The sequence below is a fragment of the Oryctolagus cuniculus genome, chromosome 5 (genome assembly GCF_964237555.1).
Source record: "Oryctolagus cuniculus chromosome 5, mOryCun1.1, whole genome shotgun sequence".
Lineage (NCBI taxonomy): Eukaryota > Metazoa > Chordata > Mammalia > Lagomorpha > Leporidae > Oryctolagus > Oryctolagus cuniculus.
Window position 1 is genome coordinate 138,910,627 of NC_091436.1, and position 19,647 is coordinate 138,930,273.

The 19,647-nt window shown below is 54.3% G+C and overlaps 1 protein-coding gene across 2 annotated transcripts; it reads left to right on the forward strand.

Annotated features, from left to right (window-relative positions):
- Positions 1-372: 372 nt before the first annotated feature.
- ABHD16A (abhydrolase domain containing 16A, phospholipase) lies at positions 373-18,563 on the forward strand. Of its 2 annotated transcripts, XM_051854949.2 has the most exons (20): positions 373-655; positions 1,650-1,706; positions 2,436-2,502; positions 2,749-2,835; positions 8,566-8,651; positions 11,362-11,435; positions 11,598-11,720; positions 13,579-13,693; positions 13,791-13,892; positions 14,712-14,775; positions 15,186-15,235; positions 15,596-15,719; positions 16,166-16,270; positions 16,502-16,565; positions 17,254-17,310; positions 17,438-17,500; positions 17,611-17,687; positions 17,780-17,878; positions 17,976-18,022; positions 18,236-18,563. In XM_051854949.2, the coding sequence occupies exons 1-20, from the start codon at positions 524-526 to the stop codon at positions 18,317-18,319; spliced, it is 1,677 nt and encodes a 558-aa protein (XP_051710909.1). In that variant the 5' UTR covers positions 373-523; the 3' UTR covers positions 18,320-18,563. The 2 variants fall into 2 exon arrangements, with proteins under 2 accessions (XP_051710909.1, XP_069930344.1); XM_070074243.1 differs by lacking the exon at positions 2,436-2,502 and having other exon boundaries at positions 472-655.
- Positions 18,564-19,647: the final 1,084 nt, after the last annotated feature.

Consider the following 19,647-nt stretch of genomic DNA (forward strand, 5'->3'; position numbering starts at 1 on the left):
GTTAAAAGTGACCGCTTTCATTTAACAAGTATTCCATTCATCTTAACAATGCTGACTTTTCCTCTCCTTGGTCATGGCGCAGCTCTCCAATTATTCAAGCCTTCGTTTCCTCTTTCAGTAACTTTTTATAGTTTCCCTCAAACCATCTCGCATTTCTTTCATGAAGTGCATTTCCAGATACCTTACGTTTTTTGCAGTTCTTGCTCCTAATCTGACCCAGCGTTTCCACTGTCGCTCGAGAGTCGGCCAATATTAAGGCATGGGGGGGGGGGGGGGGTGATTTAACCACGCGTTGTAACTTTAACTCTCCGCGTTCCAAACGCCTTCAACTAATTTCTGACCATTGCCGTACCCGTAGGTCCAACTGCGCGCTACCTTCTTAAGAAGCGCTGAAAATCTCTCAACTCGCCTCGAGGCGGAGTCGATACGTGCTGACGTCAAGGGCACGCAACACCTCGGAGCCTGGAGGGCGGGGCCGGCAGGGGGACCTGCTGCTGGGAGAGCAGCGGCCCGAGCCGGGGCCATGGCGAAGCTGCTGAGCTGCGTCCTGGGCCCCCGGCTCTACAAAATCTACCGGGAGAGGGACTCTGAAAGGGCCCCGTCCAGCGCCCCTGAGACTCCAACTTCAGTCACTAACCCCCCTTCCAGCTCCTGGGTGAGTCGAGTGCCCCCCCTGGTTAAGAACATGGTACGGTCCAAACCCTTTACGGCCTTTGCTCCCTAGAAGCGCCCATTACTGGAACTGAGGGGAGCCTGCTTGTCAAGCCGGTTGTCTGAAAAGTCTGCGCTTTTTGTGCGTCCTAGATCCAAGTTATGCCTGTGGACTGGCCGCCTCTCCTCCTTTTCGCTGTCTGGGGGCCGCTGTCCCATTCCGACGGCCAGTCCTTGCTCTTTCCCCTCCGAGTCCCCCACCCTGTGTGTCATGGTTCTTGCCGGTCCCAACTGAGTCCTGAGTGCTGGAGAGATCCTGCGCCGCCGACTGGGGAGCTGGTGGATTTTGCTGTCAAACTTCCAGTGGCTTCCTCGGTGCCTCTTGGTACCTCCCACGGCTCCGTTTTTTCTTCCCTTTGCCCTGGCCTTGAATTTCAAAATGACTTCTACATATCACACATCCATGCACGGGCCTTCCCCTCACTCTCCCAGACCTAGGGTGGAGACCCCCGGGGTCGTGGCATTCATGAAAACTGGGGGGTGGGGATGGGGGTAGGCTGTTCCCCTAAATATTCTTTCCTCTTCTTATTGGTCGTCTCAGTTTGTGTGTACCAACGCCTACGAGCTAATCCTTAAACACATTCTGTTTCTTAATCATCCTGCTCTTATTTCTGATGCCACTCTTTCCCTCTGAATGGTGTCTTTCTTCTTTAACCCCTCTCTCCCTCTATGCACACACCCACATAAAACCGCTTGTGGAAAAGCCGCAAAAGTCATCCAATGATGCTTTCACTTTTGCTTCTGAGTCTGGTATCCTGTGGCTGTTTTCATGGTGGGAAGTCAGGCTCCAAGTGGAGGGTGGGGAAGCGGGGCCAGGGGCGCCCCTAGGAGGATAGCTAAGGAGGCTGGAACCAGAGGACACACATCAGGGCTTCGGAAGGGAGGAGGAGGGACCTGCCGATGGGCAGGGTCCTTAAGCGGGCCATCTGTTTTGACAGGATACGTACTATCAGCCGCGTGCCCTGGAGAAACATGCCGACAGCATCCTGGCGCTGGTACGTCTGCCCTGGCATCTGGGACTCTGCATCTCTGCAGGCCCAGCTGCCCTCTTGAGCTTCCTCCTGCCCAGCCTGGGAGAAGGCAGTGCCCCAGGGGGCGGGGGATTCTCTGGCTCTGTAGACTCCCCAACACAACGCACAGACATGTTATCAAGCACACACGCTTGGCACTCCCCTTGGGTACGTAGAACCGCTTTCCTGGGGCAGCCTGGGCCTTGAAGAAAACATGTTTACTCTTGGGACCATGTATCTGCAGGCGCTAAGTCCTGCAGTCCCCAGTGACCTGTCCTGCCTGGCAACTAACCTCTCTGGCTGAAGCGACAGCTGTTCTCTCTGGCAGGGTTCCGGTGGGGATGTGTGCGCATCTCGCTGGGGACCAGTCCAGGGGGCTGTCCGGAGCAAGGCCGATGGAAGGGGCTTGATTAACCTGAGTCTGCAGAGAGCCTGGCTTTTTAAGTGTGATGGAATTATGTCTAGCGATGACCCGAGGCCGGAGGCAGAACTTGGACCTTGTTTTCCCAGCCCCCATTAGCTCCCGGCACACTCTGCCTATCGACACGCACCCAGCACCCACTGTGTCTGTAACGCATGTGCAGAATAGATTCTCATTCTGCCACCCCTCGAGTTACCCATCTTGCTCAGAGCCCAGGCCTGGAAATGCTGGCGCGGTGTGTGTGGTTGTGCGTGCCTGCGTACTGACTGCCTGTCCCCATCTCTCTGCTGCAGGCTTCAGTCTTCTGGTCCATCTCTTATTACTCCTCTCCCTTCGCCTTCTTCTACCTGTACAGGAAAGGTCAGTGTGGTTTCAGAGGTGGTTGGGGCAGGATACGGGCAGGCTGTCGGCTTCGAGCCAAACCCCCTATAGAGGAAGGGGGAACCTGTGAAGGTGGCTTGGCTTCCCTCTTCTCCCAGGCATCTGCTTCCTCAAAGGGAGTGGCTGTCCCACAGAGAGGGCGTGGGGTGGGGGTGGGGACCACACTGGGAAAAGCAGCGGAGGACCCTAGAGAGAGCTTCCTACACCGGCCCTCTTCCCTCCCAGGTTACTTGAGTTTGTCCAAAGTGGTGCCGTTTTCCCACTATGCCGGGACCTTGCTGCTGCTCCTGGCAGGCGTGGCCTGCCTCCGAGGTAGGTGCCGAGGCTCAGATCTGTACATCGCCGGGTAACTATTAAATACCTGCTTCTGCAAATGCAATACGGTGGTAGACCTTGAGGAGGAATAGCTGAGAATGGTCTAAAGTATGAACTTTCCCCTAAAGGGTGTGGGTCATCACTATGAAAAAAGAAAATAGAAACGTTTGCTGTTACCTAGAAGATGCATATACGCTATGACAGTTCTACACAGTTTCTAGAGAGACTCCTGCACATGTATAAACAGTACAGATTACAAGAATACAGCACACAACATTGTTTGTAATAATCCTTTTTTTTTTTTTTTGAAAGATTTATTTATTTATTTGAAAGGCAGAGTTACAGAGAGGCAGAGAGGTCTTCCATCTGCTGGTTCACTGCCCAAATAGCCGCAATGGCCAGAGCTGGGCTGATCCAAAGCCAGGAGCCAGGAGCTTCCTCCAGGACTCCCACATGGGTGCAGGGGCTCAAGGACTTGGGCCATCTTCTACTGCTTTCCCAGGCCACAGCAGAGAGCTGGATTGGAAGAGGAGTAGCTGAGACTCGAACCAGCACTGATATGGGATGCTGGCACAGCAGGTGGTAGCTTAACCTACTACACCACAGCGCTGGCCCATGTAATAATCGTAAACTGGACACAGCTCCAGTGGCCACGAATCTTAGGACGGATTAATACCTTATGTGGTATAAGTCATGTAACAGAACAGTACACAGCAATGCAAATGAACTGTAGCCACGCCCAGCCGTGCAGATGAGTCTCACGTTTGGAATGCTGAAGAAGCTAACCACCAAGTAAATTATGCAGTCTGTGTTCAGTGACATCAAGTTCAGTAAGGGATGCATGTGAATGTGGGAAAGCGCTAAAGAAAACAAGGACATGGTTATTTCACAAGTCAGGAGCTGAGTTACCTGGTGGGGAGGGGTACAGGACAGGGAGACTCCTGGTGAGTGTGGCTTGGTGCTCTTTCTTGAAAGACCTGAATGGATGTTCTATGTACATATGTTGGATGTCCCCATTAATAAAATAAAGAGGCAGAGCAAATCATTGGCCCCTAGTGGTACATCTGAAGACAACCAGCTTAGGGAAGGGGGTGATGGGCTGAGGCTGGGGCTAAGTTGGGTCCAGTCAGGTGAGGGTCTTTTTTTTTTTTTTTTTTAAGATTTATTTATTTATTTATTTATTTGAAAGACAGTTACAGAGAGAGATAGAGACAAAGAGAAGTCTTCCATCCACTGGTCACTTTCCAAAATGGCTGTGATGGCCAAAACTGCCCTGATGCAGAGCCAAGAGCTTCTTCCAGGTCTCCCACACGGGTACAGGGGGCCCAAGGACTTGGGCCATCTTCCACTGCTTTCCCAGGGACATTAGCAGGGAGATGGATCGGAAGTGGGGCAACCAGAAGTTGAACTGGCATCCATAAAGGTTGCTGGCACTGTAGGCCAGGGCGTTAACCTGCTGCACCACAGCACCAGCCCCACAGCACCAGCCCCCAGGTAAAGGTCTCATGCCTGATATGTTCTCTGCAGCTGGGCTCCCTCCTCAGCAGGAGGTCCTCCTGGACCACCCTGTGTAACAGCATCTCCTGCTACTCAGTTTTGTCTTAATTTATTTTTATTTTTTTTAACTTTTATTTAGTAAATATAAATTTCCAAAGTACAATTTATGGATTACAGTGGCTTTCCCCCCCAATAATTTCCCTCCCACCTGCACCCCTCCCATCTCCCACTCCCTCTCCCATTCCATTCACATCAAGATTCATTTTCAATTATCTTTATATACAGAAGATTGATTTAGTATATATTAAGTAAAGATTTCATCAGTTTGCACCCACACAGCAACACAAAGTATAAAATACTGTTTCAGTACTAGTTATAGCATTACTTCACATTGGACAACACATCAAGGACAGATCCCACATGAGAAGTAAGTACACAGTGACTCCTGTTGTTGACTTAACAATCTGACACTCTTGTTTATGGCATCAGTAATCTCCCTAGGCTCTAGTCATGAGTTGCCAAGGCTGTGGAAGCCTTTTGAGTTCGCCGACTTCGATCTTATTCCGACAGGGTCATAGTCAAAGTGGAAGTTCTTGCCTCCCTTCAGAGAAAGGTACCTCCTTCTTTGATGGCCCCATTCTTTCCAATGGGATCTCACTCGCAGAGATCTTTCATTTAGGTCTTTTTTTTTTTTTCCCCCAGAGTGTCTTGGCTTTCCATGCCTAAAATACTCTCATGGGCTCTTCAGCCAGATCTGAATGCCTTAAGGGCTGATTCTGAGGCCAGAGTGCTATTTAGGACATCTGTCATTCTGAGTCTGCTGTGTATCCCGCTTCCCATGTTGGATCATTCTCTCCCTTTTTGATTCTATCAGTTAGTATTAGCAGGCACTAGTCTTGTTTGTGTGATCCCACACCTATCAGTGTGATCAATTGTGAACTGAAATTGATCACTTGGACTAGTGAGATGGCATTGGTACATGCCACCTAATTTATTTTTATTTTTAATTAAAACACGAGAGGCCAGAAAACAAATATGAAAAAAGAACTAAAATCCTTGTCTCAGAATAGTTTTCATCAATAAAATTGAGATAGCTCCGGCATTCCTGTTGGATCGCAGTGCTCGTTTGCTGTGTACAAGGACCACTTGCTTGAGTCTCTGGCTTTTCTCCATTTCTAAAGCCAATCAGTACTTCCCTCAGTTGATAAAGCTTTTTGAAAATCGTTGATTGGGGCCGGTGCTGTGGTACAGCATGTTAAAGCCCCTGCCTGCAGCATTGGCGTCCGATGTGAATGCTGGTTCAGATCCCGGCTGCTCCTCTTCTGATCCAGCTCTCTGCTATGTCCTGGGAAAGCAGTAGAAGATGGCACAAGTGCTTCAGTCCCTGCAACCACGTGGGAGACCCTGAAGAAGCTCCTGGCTCCTGGCTTTGGCCTGGCCCAGCCCTGGTCATTGCAGCCATTTAGGGAGTGAACCAGCAGATGAAAGACCTCTGTCTCTCTGTCTCTACCTCTCTCTATAACTATGCCTTTAAAATCAATAAAATAAACCTTAAAAAGAAAACCATTTATCAGTACACACACAATTAACAACATATACACACTTTCTAGGGCTCCTCCCTGTCTTCCCAAGAGTAACCATTGTCATGTGGTCTGGCTTTTTTTTTTCCTGGCCTTTTTTTTTTCTCTAAATTTTTGAGAGAACATTTAAATATAGTCAAAGGCTCAAAGCTCCACTAAATAAAGATTTCAACAAATAAAAAGTGAAAAAGCAGGAAAATAGGAGAGGACTTTAAATAACAATCAATGAAAAGATGTTCGACTTCACTCATATAAATGTAAAAATACTCACAAAATCACTAAAACTGTAATAGCACGTAATTCTTTTTTTTTTTTTTTTTTTTTTTTTTTTTGACAGGCAGAGTTAGATAGTGAGAGAGAGAGACAGAAAGGTCTTCCTTCCGTTGGTTCACCCCCCAAATGGCTGCTACGGCCGGAGCGCTGCGCCAATCCGAATCCAGCAGCCAGGTGCTTCCTCCTGGTCTCCCAATAGCATGTAATTCTTAACAGTTTGACAAAGATTTCAAAGTTCGACAAAACACTGTACTTCTAGCAAAACTGATACACACAGAAATTTGGTTTTTAAATTTTTTTATTTTAGCTTTCACATATAAGGGAGAATCCATCCATTATGAACTATCTACCTCATTTCAAGAAATCTAAGCCGCTATCAATTGTAAAATGAATACTACAAATTCCTGAGCTTTCACATGTTAAAAATATGCATTTTAGAATCTATGAAATATGGTAAGAATCTATTTATAGTGTTCTGTGCAACCTTTTTTTTTTTTTTTTTTTTTTTTTTTTTTTTTTTTTGATTTATTTCTTTATTTGAAAGAGTTACAGAGAGGGGGTAAGAGAAAAGAGAGAGAGAGAGAGAGTTTCAACAAATAGTTGCAACAGACAGGGCTGGGCCAGGCCAATGCCAGGAGCCTGGAACTCCATCTGGGTCTCCCACATGGGTGGCAGGGGCTCAAGTACTTGGGCTATCATCCACTGCTTTCCCAGGCCTATTAGCAGGTATCTGGGTTGAAAGTGGAGTAGCCAGGACTTGAACATGGGATGCTGGTGATGCAGGTAGTGGCTTTAACCCGCTGTGCCGCAGCGCTGGCCCCATGCACATCCCTGCAGCTTGCTTCACTCTCTCCTTATCACATTGTTTTAGGGCACCACTGTTGCCTGTGTGTAGAATTCTAGTGCTTTCTGCATTTGTTTTCCTTGTAGTTCTTATGCCACTGTGACATTTTCTCCTTTGCTTGTTTATTATCTTTTCCCAGCTCCCCCAACACCCCTTTTCCCCCCTACACACACACACACACACACACACACACACACATACACAGCAGAACACCAGCTCTCTAAGTGCTGCAGGCCGTGTGCCTCTTTCTCCTGCTGAGTCTCCCATGGGTGGGAAGGTGCCTGGCACGTGACACCTGCCGGGTCAGAGAGGAGAGAAGTTAGGATGAGACTCCTTAGCAGTGAATGGGGAGTGGGGCCCTCCCTAAGGGGGTGAGCGAAGAGAAGCAGGAGTCAGTAGGGAGGGAGCCCGTGTTTCAGAGAGGGAAGGAGGCAGGCCAGGAGCAGGCCAGGGCTTGGCAGGCGGCAGGGCTGGGTGCAGGAAGCAGAGGAAGAAGAACATCCCCTCGCTGGCGGGAGGGACGAACAGTAGGGCCAGGTGACGGTGTGCTGCCACCCTGAGAACACCAGCCCTCAGGCGAGGCGGAAGCTTGATTATGTGTGAGGCAGCAAGTGGAAGGAGCCAGGGAGGGGAAGAACCCGAAGTCAGAGCTGGACCTGGAGGAAGGAGGCAACACAGGCCGACGCCCTCACGTTCTCGGCCCTCACTGCCTGCTTCTCTCACTTTTCCTACCAGGACCTGCTCTTCGCCCACCTCAAATTCTTCCCCTGGGGGCCGGCATCGTAGAGTAGTGGGCTAAGCCTCCGCCTGCAACACCAGCATCCCATATGGGCGCCAGTTAGTGTCCCGCCTGCTGCTCTTCTGACCCAGCTCCCTGCTGATGGCTTGGGAAAGCAGTGGAAGATGGCCCAAGTGCTTGGCCCTGCATCCACGTGGGAGACCCGGAAGAAGCTCCTGGCTTCTGGCTTCAGCCTGGCCCAGCCCCAGCCATTGTGGCCATTTGGGAAGTGAACCAGAGGATGGAAGATCTCTGTCTCTGTCTCTCTCCCTCTCTCTGTAACTCTGCCTTTCAAATAAGTAAATAAATATATTTATTTATTTATTTAGGAGAGGTAGTTAGAGAGAGAGAGAGAGAGAGAGAAGTCTTCCATCCACTGGTTGGCTCTCCAAATGTCCTCAACAGTCAGAACTGAGCAGTTCCAAAGCCAGGAGCCGGGAGCTTCTTCCAGTTCTCCCACGTAGATGCAGGGCCCAAGCGCTTGGGCCATCCTGTGCAGCTTTCCCAGGCCATCAGCAGGGAGATGGATCAGAAATGGAGGAGCTGGGACTCAAACTGACACCCATATGGGATGCCAGCACTGCAGATGGTGGCTTTACCTGCTACACTACAATGCTTGCCCCAATAAATAAATCTTAAAAAAAAAAAAAGTTATTCCCCCTAAAGCCTAGGCATCTGGCATCCTGGGTTTTTGTTTACTTGTTTTGTTTTTGATTTTTGTCTTTTAACCCTGTTTCCTCCTCTCTGTATGCCAGGCATTGGCCGCTGGACCAACCCCCAGTATCGACAGTTCATCACCATCTTGGAAGCCACACATCGGAATCAGTCTGCAGAAAACAAGGTGAGAGGTCTAGAAAGGTGCCAGACTGTGTCTCACTAGCAGCTGCCTCAGCCGCGCCCCCCACCCCGGCCCCGGGCCCCCGGCCCCGGTGTGTGCCAGGACAGGAGGTGAGGCTGTGCCGCCCTCACAAAGGGGGTGTTCGCTGACACATTGTTGTATCCCTTTTCCCCTCCATCAGTGAACTGTCCACGCGAGGCATGTTTCCTCCCTACCACTTCCAGTGGAATATGCTAGAAACCCCCGAGCCCCCGCACTGCCGGCACGGTCTCAGCGTCCAAGCACTGCAGCGTTTCCTAGAGGGCAGTTTTCTGCCGGGGCTTCCTATGGCAGCTCCGTTCTGTGAACGTTCTCTCGTGCTGGATGCACCAAACACCACGCCGGCTTTGCGTGGGGATGGGACGAGATGGACAGGTGTGTCCACTCCTGGGCCCGGGAACACCACGTGGTGCCAGGAGGGAGAGAGCCAGGGCACAGCGTCCTTGGAGCTGTGCCAGGCCTGCCGGTGCTGGAGTGTGATTATCTTTGAATAGGGGCTTGGGGGCATCATAAACCTCTTCCTGTTGTGAGAGGGGGTTTCCGGGATCAAACACCTGGGTCCGTCGTCATCGCATGACTGGGTGCTGCACGGCATGGTTTATGGAACCAGGGAAAGACGTGGTGTGCTACACTGCTGTCAGGCATCGCACACACCCTGTCCAGCCTCATGGCGGCCACGCAGGGTGGCGTTATTACCCTCATTTGTGCGTCTGAGGAGGCCGAGGCAGAGCAGGCTAAGTCACAGAGCACGGAGGCGGCTGAGTCTGAGCGGAAGCCTGTCTGAAATCCACTTTTCCTCGTTTTGTTTTTGTTTGCTTATTTATGGTTTTGTGCATTTTTTTATTGCTTTCTCTTATTATTTTTAATGTCAAAAAAATTTATTTTAGCAGAAAATAAAAAACCAGCGTCAAAATAGAGTGCCAGGTGGCGCTGGTGGGCGGGGGAGGCAAGGTGGGAGGGATCCGGCAGAGCGTGAGGACCCAGCCCCTGTGCACCGACTCAGTGGGGTGACCAGAGGCACAGAGGGGTGGCTGAGCCCGCAGCGCTGGCCCATGGCTGCAGGAGTTGAGGGCAGGGAGGTGGCGGTGAGGATGGAGGGAGATTCAATCACGAGGAGACACCCCCCCCAAGCCGGAAAGGAGGTCACTAAGGCTGTGACTGTCCCCCAGTCACTCAACCTCAGGACTGGCAGTTGGATCTGCTGGGGCATTTCTGAGCCTCCAAGGTTGCACAGTATAAAAGACATGGGTAGGGAAAGGGGCGTGGCCAGCAACAGGCCTTTCTCCCTTGAGGGGCTCAGAAGCACCCCCAGCCACACCTCTTAGGTTTTTTTGTTTGGTTGGTTGGTTGTGTTTTTTTTTTGTTTTTTTTTTTTTGTTTTTGTTTTTTTTAAGTATTTTTACTGGGGCTGGCATTTGGCACAGTATATTAAGTGGCCACCTGCAACACCGGCATCCCATATGAGCGCCAGTTTGTACACGCCACCTGTGATCCAACTCCCTGATAACATGCCTGGGAAAGCAGTGGAAGATGGCCCAAGTGCTTGGGCCCCTGCCACCCATATGGGAGACCCAGATGGAATTCCAGACTCCTGGCTTCACCCTGGCTCAGCCCTGGCCATCATGGCCTTTTGGGGAGTTAACCAGCAGATGGGAGATATCTTTCTGCCTCTCCTTCTCTCTCTGTAACTCTCTATATATATACATAAATATATATATATATATATTATATATACATACATATTATATATATATATTTAAAAGATTTATCTATTTAAGAGATTGAATTACACAGAGAGAGAGAGAGATCTTCCATCTGCTGGTTCACTCCCCAAATGGTCACATCAGCTGGGGCCAGGCCAATCTGAAGCCAGGAGCTAGGAGCTTCTTCTGGGTCTCCCATACAGGTACTGGGGCCCAAATACTTGAGCCATCTTCCACTGCTTTCCCAGGCCATAAGCAGAGAGCTGGATTGGAAGAAAAGCAGCCAGGACACGAACCAGTGCCCATGTGGGACGCCAGCGCTGCAGGCGGAAGCTTAGCCCACTATGCCACAACACTGGCCTCATAAATAAATATTTTTTAAAAAAACATGCAAGCTTTTACAGACACACACATACACATATACTGAGCTGTGCCATGCTTAGTATTATGTCTTTTTTTAAACAAGGTTAAAAATAATTTTTATTTATTTATTTTCATTTGACTTAAAAGGCACAGAAAGAGAAACAGAGAGATCTAATTGCTGATTCACTCCCCAAATGCCTGCAACAGCTAAAGCTGGGCCAAGCTAAAGCCGGGAGCCAGGAGCTCCACGCAGGCCTCCCACATGGGTGGCTGGCAGGGGCCCAAGTGCTGCTGCCTCCCACGGTGCACACCGGCAAGCAGCCGGGTGGGAAGTGGGGGAAGCGCACTGATGTAAGCTGCAGATGTCCAGGCAGCATCTTAGCCACTGTGTCGAATGCCTACGCAGTCTCGGGCTTCCGGGAGGAGCGTTGAGTCCCCGGTAGAGGGCAGCAGCCCAGTCCTCAGACCTGCCGGGGCGTCCTGTCCTGCCCGATGTTAAGGTGTTGCCCTGTGCTTGGGCTCCCCGGGCCCCTGGGTGAGAGTGGTGCTGGGGGGCCTAGCTCTCAGTTCCCCGTTTCCTTCCTTCCTCTGTCTCCTGCCCGCCACAGAGGCAGCTCGCCAACTACAACTTTGACTTCAGGAGCTGGCCGGTTGACTTCCACTGGGAAGAACCCAGCAGCCGGTGAGGCCCCAGTTCCTTCGCCCCATGCTCCCTTTGCAAGTGTCCCCGAGAGTCCCTGTCCCCCTCCTGGGTCCGGTACCTGCCTTCCAGCTCCACACTCCCTGGAGCCCTGGCCCAGCTGGCCACCCCTAACCCGACTCCCTGCCTCTCCCCCTTCTTCAGGAAGGAGTCTCGAGGGGGCCCTTCCCGCCGGGGTGTGGCCCTGCTGCGCCCAGAACCCCTGCACCGGGGGGCAGCCGACAGCCTTCTTAACCGGGTGAAGAAGCTGCCTTGTCAGATCACCAGGTGGGAAATGGCTGGGGGGAGAGGCACGCCGGGGCCCACGGGGCTCCTGGACTCAAGGCACTTGTTGTAAATGAGCTGTCATGGATGGGACCTGGCTCGGAGAGGCCCCTAGTCTTGCGGGTCACACATGCATGCAGAGCTGGGATGGGCACATGCATCTGCCTGAGGCCAAAGCTCTGTCAGTGAGGCAGAGGGAGCCGTGTGGGGGTGGGGGGTGGGGGAGACACAGCTGCAGCTGAGGCAGGCTTTAGGGGACAGCCATGCCTCCATGGTGTCCCCTCTGCCCCTCCGTTGTCCCCCCAGGCCCTTCTGTACCTCAGTTTCTCCATCTGCGAATAGGGTTGTTGAGGAGATTAAATAGGGCTCCCGTGTTGCCCCACTGTAAAGCCTGACCAAACTGCAGTTGCGGGTGCTGATGACGTCAGAAGCACTACCGGGAACCCCCCATATCTCACAGCAGAGCAGACGCTGGTCCGGAGGCGGGTTCCAGGATCACAAGAAAGGGGCTGGACTCCAGGGTTGCTTGTTGGTGGTTTGCTGGTTGGTCGGAGGGGCAAGGCGGATCGGAGTTGTTGAAGGGGACGCCGCAGGGGGCCTTGCGAACAGTGGGTGCTCTGGGAATCCCACTTGAGGCTGAACCGGAAGTACTTGATCGTCTATTCCAAGAACACCACTGGCCAGGTGTTCTGTCTAGCCGAGCACATCCGTGCTGTGCATGTCCCGGGCAGCTCCTGGGTGGCGCATCACAGCGAGTGAAGCCGCCAGGTCCCTGGCCCCAGCAGAGCGTGGCCTAGTTTGGCACCTTTCAAAGTACAGGGCTTAACTGGTTAGTGAACCCTGAAATCACCATAGCGAATTACAGCCATCATGTTTTAAAGTATTATTTACTTGGGGACTCTTAATAAGTTGTGTTTATACATTAAAAGAATCATACTTGGTAATAACTTTGCTTTTATGCACTGACTATGGAAAGGATGTCGTCGTAAAGCTCCCAGAATTGCATTACAGATGGTCCCCGAGCCAGGGCGCTTCCCCACTTTATGATGGCGTGAAACAGATAGGTGTTCAGTAGGAAGCATGCTTTGTATTTTGAGTGTGACTCTCCCTGGGCTGACGGTACGCCATAGATGCTCGCTCGTGATGCTGGGCAGGGGCAGCGGCTGCAGCCCCCACAGAACCCCACCGCGCCAGGGCAATCGCGTGTAGCTGCGCCGTGATGCTCCCCAGGTCAGGTGTACTCGATGCCTTTTCGACGTAGGATCCTTTCAGCTTCGGCTATCACACGTCGGGGAGCATCTGTAAATGTGTATCTTACACAGGTTGCAGTATGAAGTTTGAAAACCACCAGCCTGCTACATGTATTTTATTATTATTATTTTTTTTTTGACAGGCAGAGTTAGACAGTGAGAGAGAGAGACAGAGAGAAAGGTCCTCCTTCTGTTGGTTCACCCCACAAATGGCCACTACGGCCAGCGCAGTACCACTGGTGCGCTTTGCCAATCCGAAGCCAGGAGCCAGGTGCTTCCTCCTGGTCTCCCATGCGGGTGCAGGGCCCAAGCACTTGGGCCATCCTCCACTGTGCCCCCGGGCCACAGCAGAGAGCTGGACTGGAAGAGGAGCAACCGCGACAGAATCCGGTGCCCCAACAGGGACTAGAACCCGGTGTGCCGGCGCCACTAGGCGGAGGATTAGCCTAGTGAGCCATGTCACCAGCCATTATTATTATTAAGCCCTGAGAAAGGAAAGTGAAGCCGTGAGGATCAGGTGTGAGGCAGGCTGCAGAGTCTATGAGTGCTAAGGCTGGGACAGTCCCCAGCCCCCTCTGGGGTTGGGGTCCATTAACCCGTGTTCCCCACAGCTACCTGGTGGCTCATACCCTGGGGCGCCGGATGCTGTACCCGGGTTCTGTGTACCTGCTCCAGAAAGCCCTCATGCCTGTGCTGCTGCAGGGCCAGGCCCGGCTGGTGGAAGAGGTGAGCCCACCCCCACGCCCCAGCCCCGCCCGGAACCCCGGATATGGCCTCCTGCCCCTCACAGCCTGGCCATTCCATCTCCCCCTCCCCCGCTCAGTGTAACGGGCGCCGGGCAAAGCTGCTGGCCTGTGACGGCAACGAGATTGATACCATGTTTGTGGACCGGCGGGGAACAGAGGAGCCCCAAGGACAGAAGCTGGTGAGAGGGAGCCCAGAGGTGGAGTCTGGGGAGGGTGAAGAGGTTCTGGGGACTCTGGCCCTGTGGACCCACACCTGGGGACAATGCCACCTGCCAGTGTCACCCTGAAGACCTCCTGGGTGTAGAATTAGCTCTGTGATAGGGAAAGAGATGAAGAAGTAGGAGGTGACATTCAGGGATCAAAAAAAAAAAAAAAAAAAACCCTCATAGTCACCACTGAGACAGCACTTGCTGTGTGCAAGGCATCCTCACAGTAATCCTGTGAGAGGAATTTTTCTATTAGCCCATCTTACAGATGATGAAACTGAGGCACAGAACAACTTTCCCAAACCACACAGCAAGTGGCAGAGCTGCTATTGGAACCAAGGCAGCCCGTCTCCAGAGTCTGCCTGGAGAGAGCAGGAAGCCAGGAGTGTAGGAAGCTGGGTCCAGTCCCAGCTCCGCCCGTCTGCTGTGAGAGTGCCTGCGAGTCCCACGGTCTGAGCTAAAGCCTGGGTCATCATGGAATTGGGTTTATCTGACCATAAGACCGGAGCCCCGAGAGGGAGAAGGCCATTAGCACACCACATGACAGAAACTGTCGCAGGAAATCATACCCGGAATCCCACTCCCGAGAGACAGCCACTGGGCGCTTCCAAGGAGGAGGGGCACTGTGCAGCAGCGAGCCACCTCTCCCCTTAGAGAGGACAGGAAGCTGCCCTTGCGCCTGCCCTGCAAAGCCCTTGGCAGACCTCCCCACCACCCACCCCTCCCCCCGCCACCTCCCTCCCTGAGGGCGGGGCTCAGTTCCTCCCACCCCTTCCTTCCCACCCTCTCCAGGTGATCTGCTGCGAGGGAAACGCAGGCTTCTATGAGGTGGGCTGCGTCTCTACACCCCTGGAAGGTAGGCCCGTGGGCTCAGCCCTCTAACCTCTGTCCCTGGGAATGGAATGTCCCCACCTGCCACACTGATAGGACCTCCTGGGGCCTCACCTGCATGTGCTCTGGGTGAGGTCTGAGTCCGTCACCTGTGGGGAAAAGTCCACTTCCTGGGCGCGCTTTGCTAAGCCAACATTCCTTCCCAGGGCAGTGTCCCTAGCTGTCCTGTGCTCCTTGTTCAGTTCCACCACGCACACACACCCGTGTACGATCCCCCATCCCCTCGCACCCAACCGTTGGAGGCATTCTGGGAAATTCTGGGAGGGTTCTGGGAAAGCCAGGAGTTGCCTGGCTCTGAGCTCTTCCTCCTGCCACGGCTGGGGAGAGCTGGGTGGGCCATGGGCCCTCAGTCCCCCTCTTCCTCCTCCATTACAGCTGGCTATTCAGTCCTGGGCTGGAATCATCCAGGCTTTGCTGGAAGCACGGTGAGCCCCTCTCTAGAATCCCCTCTGTTTCCTGGGCTGTGTCTCCCCCTGGTCAGCCACTGAAGGGGAGAAAGGCTGTGTCTCCTTGTACTGGGGCCCCAGAGGCTGTGAAGGCACCATTGGGAGCCATGCCCCCTCACCCCGGGTGGGGTGGGGTGCTGATGGAGAGGAGGGGTCCATCTCGCTGTCAGCGTCTGGAGAGGCCAGCCCCTCCCAGCACCATTTTCTCCACCATCTCTGTGTATTGTGGGTAGCCACGGGAGAGGTCCGTGCTGGAGGGAGCGGGGTGTAGGTGGCCGGTGAGCGGGCCCTTTTGGCGTGGACTCTGACCCACCCCTGCTTTTGCCCTTCTCCCTGCAGGGGGTGCCGTTCCCACAGAACGAGGCCAACGCCATGGATGTGGTCATCCAGTTTGCCATCCACCGCCTGGGCTTCCAGCCCCAGGACATCATCGTCTACGCCTGGTCCATCGGAGGCTTCACTGGTACCAGCCACCCTCCCACCCCTCGCGGACACACATTTGTGCCCCGTCTCCCCCTCCCCCGTCACTGGTGGCTCCCAGTGGGGTGGAGGTGCAAGGGAGAGGGAGGAAGTAGAATCCCTGGGCGGGCTGCGAGGAGGCATCCTGCTGTGTGTGCACTGGACCTTCCCTCCCCCTCGCGCCTGACCACTAGAAGGAGTAGCAGACCAGGACCTGCGGGGTGGAGATCAGGGCAAGTGAGAGCCTCCTCCGCCCGTTGTCTTCCACACACTCGGGTTCTCTCTCCATCCTCTCCAGACAGTACCCTGGCCAGGGGAAGCAGGGGTTAAGAAGAGACCAGGAGATGACGTAGTAGGAGGGCCGGGGTCAGTCTGGGGTCCGTGGGAACGGTGGGCAAGGGCCCCTCTCAGCCTTCATCCCTTCATCCTTCCTCCCTGTCCTGGTCGCAGCCACGTGGGCAGCCATGTCCTACCCAGACATCAGTGCCGTGGTCCTGGACGCGTCCTTTGATGACCTCGTGCCCCTGGCCTTGAAAGTCATGCCGGACAGCTGGCGTGAGTGCAGCTCCCAGGCCTGCCCCCACCTCGCGCCCCAGGAAGGGTGGGCCCCAGGGTGCTGTCCTGGGCAGACGTGGTTCCCTTCTCCGTGGGCGGACAAGAGGCCCCTGTTGCTGAGAGCAGAAAGGACCCCCTGGCCTTCAGCTTCCTCCCCCCATGAAGGGCGGGGACTTTATGTTGGGCCGAGGCCCTGTCTCTGCTCCCCTTCACCTCTACACCCCACTGCAGGGGGCCTGGTGACCAGGACTGTGAGGCAGCACCTCAATTTAAACAACGCGGAGCAGCTGTGCAGGTGAGGGCAGGCCAGCGTCTAGCACCTGATACCGGAACAGCTTCCCGGGCTCCTGAGGCTGAGATTAGGAATAGAGAACAAGCTGGCAAGTGGCCACTGCCCTCATTCCCTGAGTGACCCTGCCACCGCCGCAGCTGGCCTGCCCCTTCCTGTGTCCCCCGAGTCCCCGGACGGTCTCATGATTGGAAGACCAAAGGGTTAATGCCTAGCACAACTGGGGCATCCCAAGAGCCAGACTTTGATCTCTGCCCATTTTTTAAAAAATATTTTTTTTATTTGAAAGACAGAGATGGGGGGGTGAAGGGGATAGAGAGATCTTCCATCTGCTGATTCACTCCCCAAAAGGCTGCAATGGCTGGGGCTGTGGCAGGCAGAAGCCAGGAGCCAGGAGCGTCTTCTAGGTCTCCCATGTGGGTGCAGGGGCTCCAGGACCTGGGCCATCCTCTGCTGTTTTCCCAGACCATAAGCAGAGAGCTGGACAGGAAGTGGGGCAGCCGGGGCTCAAATCATGGGATGCCAGCACTGCAGGTGGTACCTTAACCCATTGCGCCACACGCCAGACCCCTTGCCCATTCTTAAATATGACTGTCCCCTATGGCTGAAGGGCTGCCAGTGCAGGGGTGGGAATGGGCCAGTTGTCGCCTGTCTCCCTCTGAGCTCCCCGTCCTCACTGCTGTGTCCTCCGAAGGTACCAGGGCCCTGTGCTACTGATCCGGAGAACCAAGGATGAGATCATCACCACCACGTGAGTCTCCCCAGATCCCAGGGCTGGCTCCGGAGCTGCCCCTCCCACCCCTGCCCACCAGAAACCCAGGCACCCGGATCCTCCCCCGCAACTCTCGGCCCCTCTGGGGTAATGCTTTCACCTCCAGGGTTCCTGAGGACATCATGTCCAACCGAGGCAATGACCTCCTGCTGAAGCTCCTGCAGCATCGGTGAGAGCAGGAGGGCAGGTGTGGGGGGAGGGTACACGCGGGTGCACTGACACCAGCCCCAGGAGGGAAGCAGCACGGCTCCTGACCCCTGCCCGGCGCGCCCCCCGCAGGTACCCACGGGTGATGGCAGAGGAGGGCCTTCGAGTGGTGAGGCAGTGGCTGGAGGCCTCCTCACAGCTGGAGGAAGGTGCGAGGGGACGGTCGAGGCCTCTGGGGGGGCGGGGAGGGTGCCTGGCGGGGCCAGGTTGCTGACGGGCCCTCGTCTCTCTCCCTGACCAGCCTCAATATACAGCCGATGGGAGGTGGAAGAGGACTGGTGTGTGTCTGTGCTCCGCTCCTACCAGGCAGAACACGGGCCTGATTTCCCCTGGAGCGTGGGTAAGGGGCTCCTGGGGTAGGAGAGGGGGCGGAGGAGCCTGGGAAGGGGACGAATACCCAGGGGGTGTGGCCTGTGTTTGAGTGTCCCTCTCCACAGGGGAGGACATGAGTGCAGATGGACGGCGGCAGCTGGCTCTGTTTCTGGTGAGCTCAGGAGGGGGAAGCAGGGAAGGGGGTCTGATTGGCCAGGGGTCCCAGACAGGACTTGGGGATGGGGGGGGTCCCTCGTAAGTATTGAGAGTGGCTGCTTTTCTGGGGTGGGTGCTAGGTGCAGAGGAGGGTGGAAATGGGGGGGCTCTGGCAGCTGCTGCGCCCTACATGGCTCTGCACCCCACTGCCCCACCCCTTCTTCACCAGGCTCGGAAACACCTGCATAACTTTGAGGCCACACACTGCACCCCGCTCCCGGCCCAGAACTTCCAGATGCCTTGGCACCTCTAGGGACCACCCCGGGACTCCTCCTGGAAGAATGGGATGAGACTCCCGAGGAAGGACCCTCTTGCCGTGGTTCTGTGTGTTCACGCTGCTGTTGCGAGTTCGTGGGAAGTGGAGGACCATCCCCCTTTGCCACCGTCCCTCCTGCACGTGTCCCCTCATCCATGTGGCAGCACCTAATCTCCGACACACACCCTGCATTAAATGAATGGATTATTCCAGATAATTAATAAAAAGGTATTTTTTCTACTGTCTGGTTGGTTGTGTGACTTCCCAAGTATCCAGGGAACCAGGGGCTGGTAGTGGGAAAAGCAGAGGCCCCAGAAGGCTGGGCCTGGGGAGACCCCCACTGCAGGCTCCATCGCTGTGTCCCCTTAGGCCTTCTGTTCTCCACCTGCACTGTCTGCACACAGTGCATCGGCGAGCCCCGCCTTCCCCGGCCTGGCCCATCTTCCCAGTGCAGGGCGGCTGCAGCCCCTCCCTGCCTCCCACCCAGTCCTTCCTGTGCACAGCGGCCGGCCGCAGGGGCCCACGGTTGCGCTCTCTTTGAGCTTTGTTTACAGAGTGCTTTCCAGCGTCCGGCTTCGCCTACACAGGTGCCACCCACCTGGTGTCATTATCAGGACCGCCAGCTTCCCTTGCTCAGCTCTTGTTCCCACGAGGAGTGAGCGAGAGCCTGCTCCCCATGCCCTGTGCCCTGAACCTTATCAGGCCAAGTCTCCGCAATTCAGCAAACAGAGGGTCGCTCAGGTACCAACACCTCGTGTCCCCCCAGAGCCATACTTTGCCTTTTGGACGGTTCTGTTGGAACGAAATTGTTGGGCTGAGCCTGAGGAGGTTTGTTCCTGGTAACTCCCAGCCTGTTTCTAACCCCTGGGCCTGTGGGACAGTGAGCCTCTCTTCCACTCATCAATTTGTGGCCTGGCAGGCTTCTTCCCTTGGACATTTTGTTCCGGATGAAACACTCCCAGGTTTACCACCTTTGGCCTATTATTTTGTGTGTTTTTTTTTTTTTTCGGCTGTTTGTTTTGCTTTTGTTTTAAAATACTTATTTTCAGGGCTGGCGCTGTGGCATAGAAGGTTAAGCCTCCGCCTGCAATGCTGGCATCCCATGTGGGCACCAGTTTGAGTCTTGGCTGCTCCACTTCTGATCCAGCTCTCTGGTGTGGCCTGGGAAAGCAGTGGTAAATGGCCCAAGTGCTTGGGCTCCTGCACCGCATGGGAGACCCGGAGGAAGATCCTGGCTCCTGGCTTTGACCTGGCCCATTCTTGGCTGTTGTGGCCATTTGGGGAGTGAACCAGCAGATGGAAGATCTCTCTCTCTCCTTCTGTCT

Excerpts from the sequence above, each read along its gene's own strand:
- ABHD16A (XM_051854949.2), top strand. The coding sequence starts at position 524 with ATGGCGAAGCTGCTGAGCTGCGTCCTGGGCCCCCGGCTCTACAAAATC. Across the intron at positions 8,652-11,361 it reads ATCAGTCTGCAGAAAACAAG|AGGCAGCTCGCCAACTACAA; the intron begins GTGAGAGGTCTA and ends TGCCCGCCACAG. Across the intron at positions 13,694-13,790 it reads AGGCCCGGCTGGTGGAAGAG|TGTAACGGGCGCCGGGCAAA; the intron begins GTGAGCCCACCC and ends TCCCCCGCTCAG.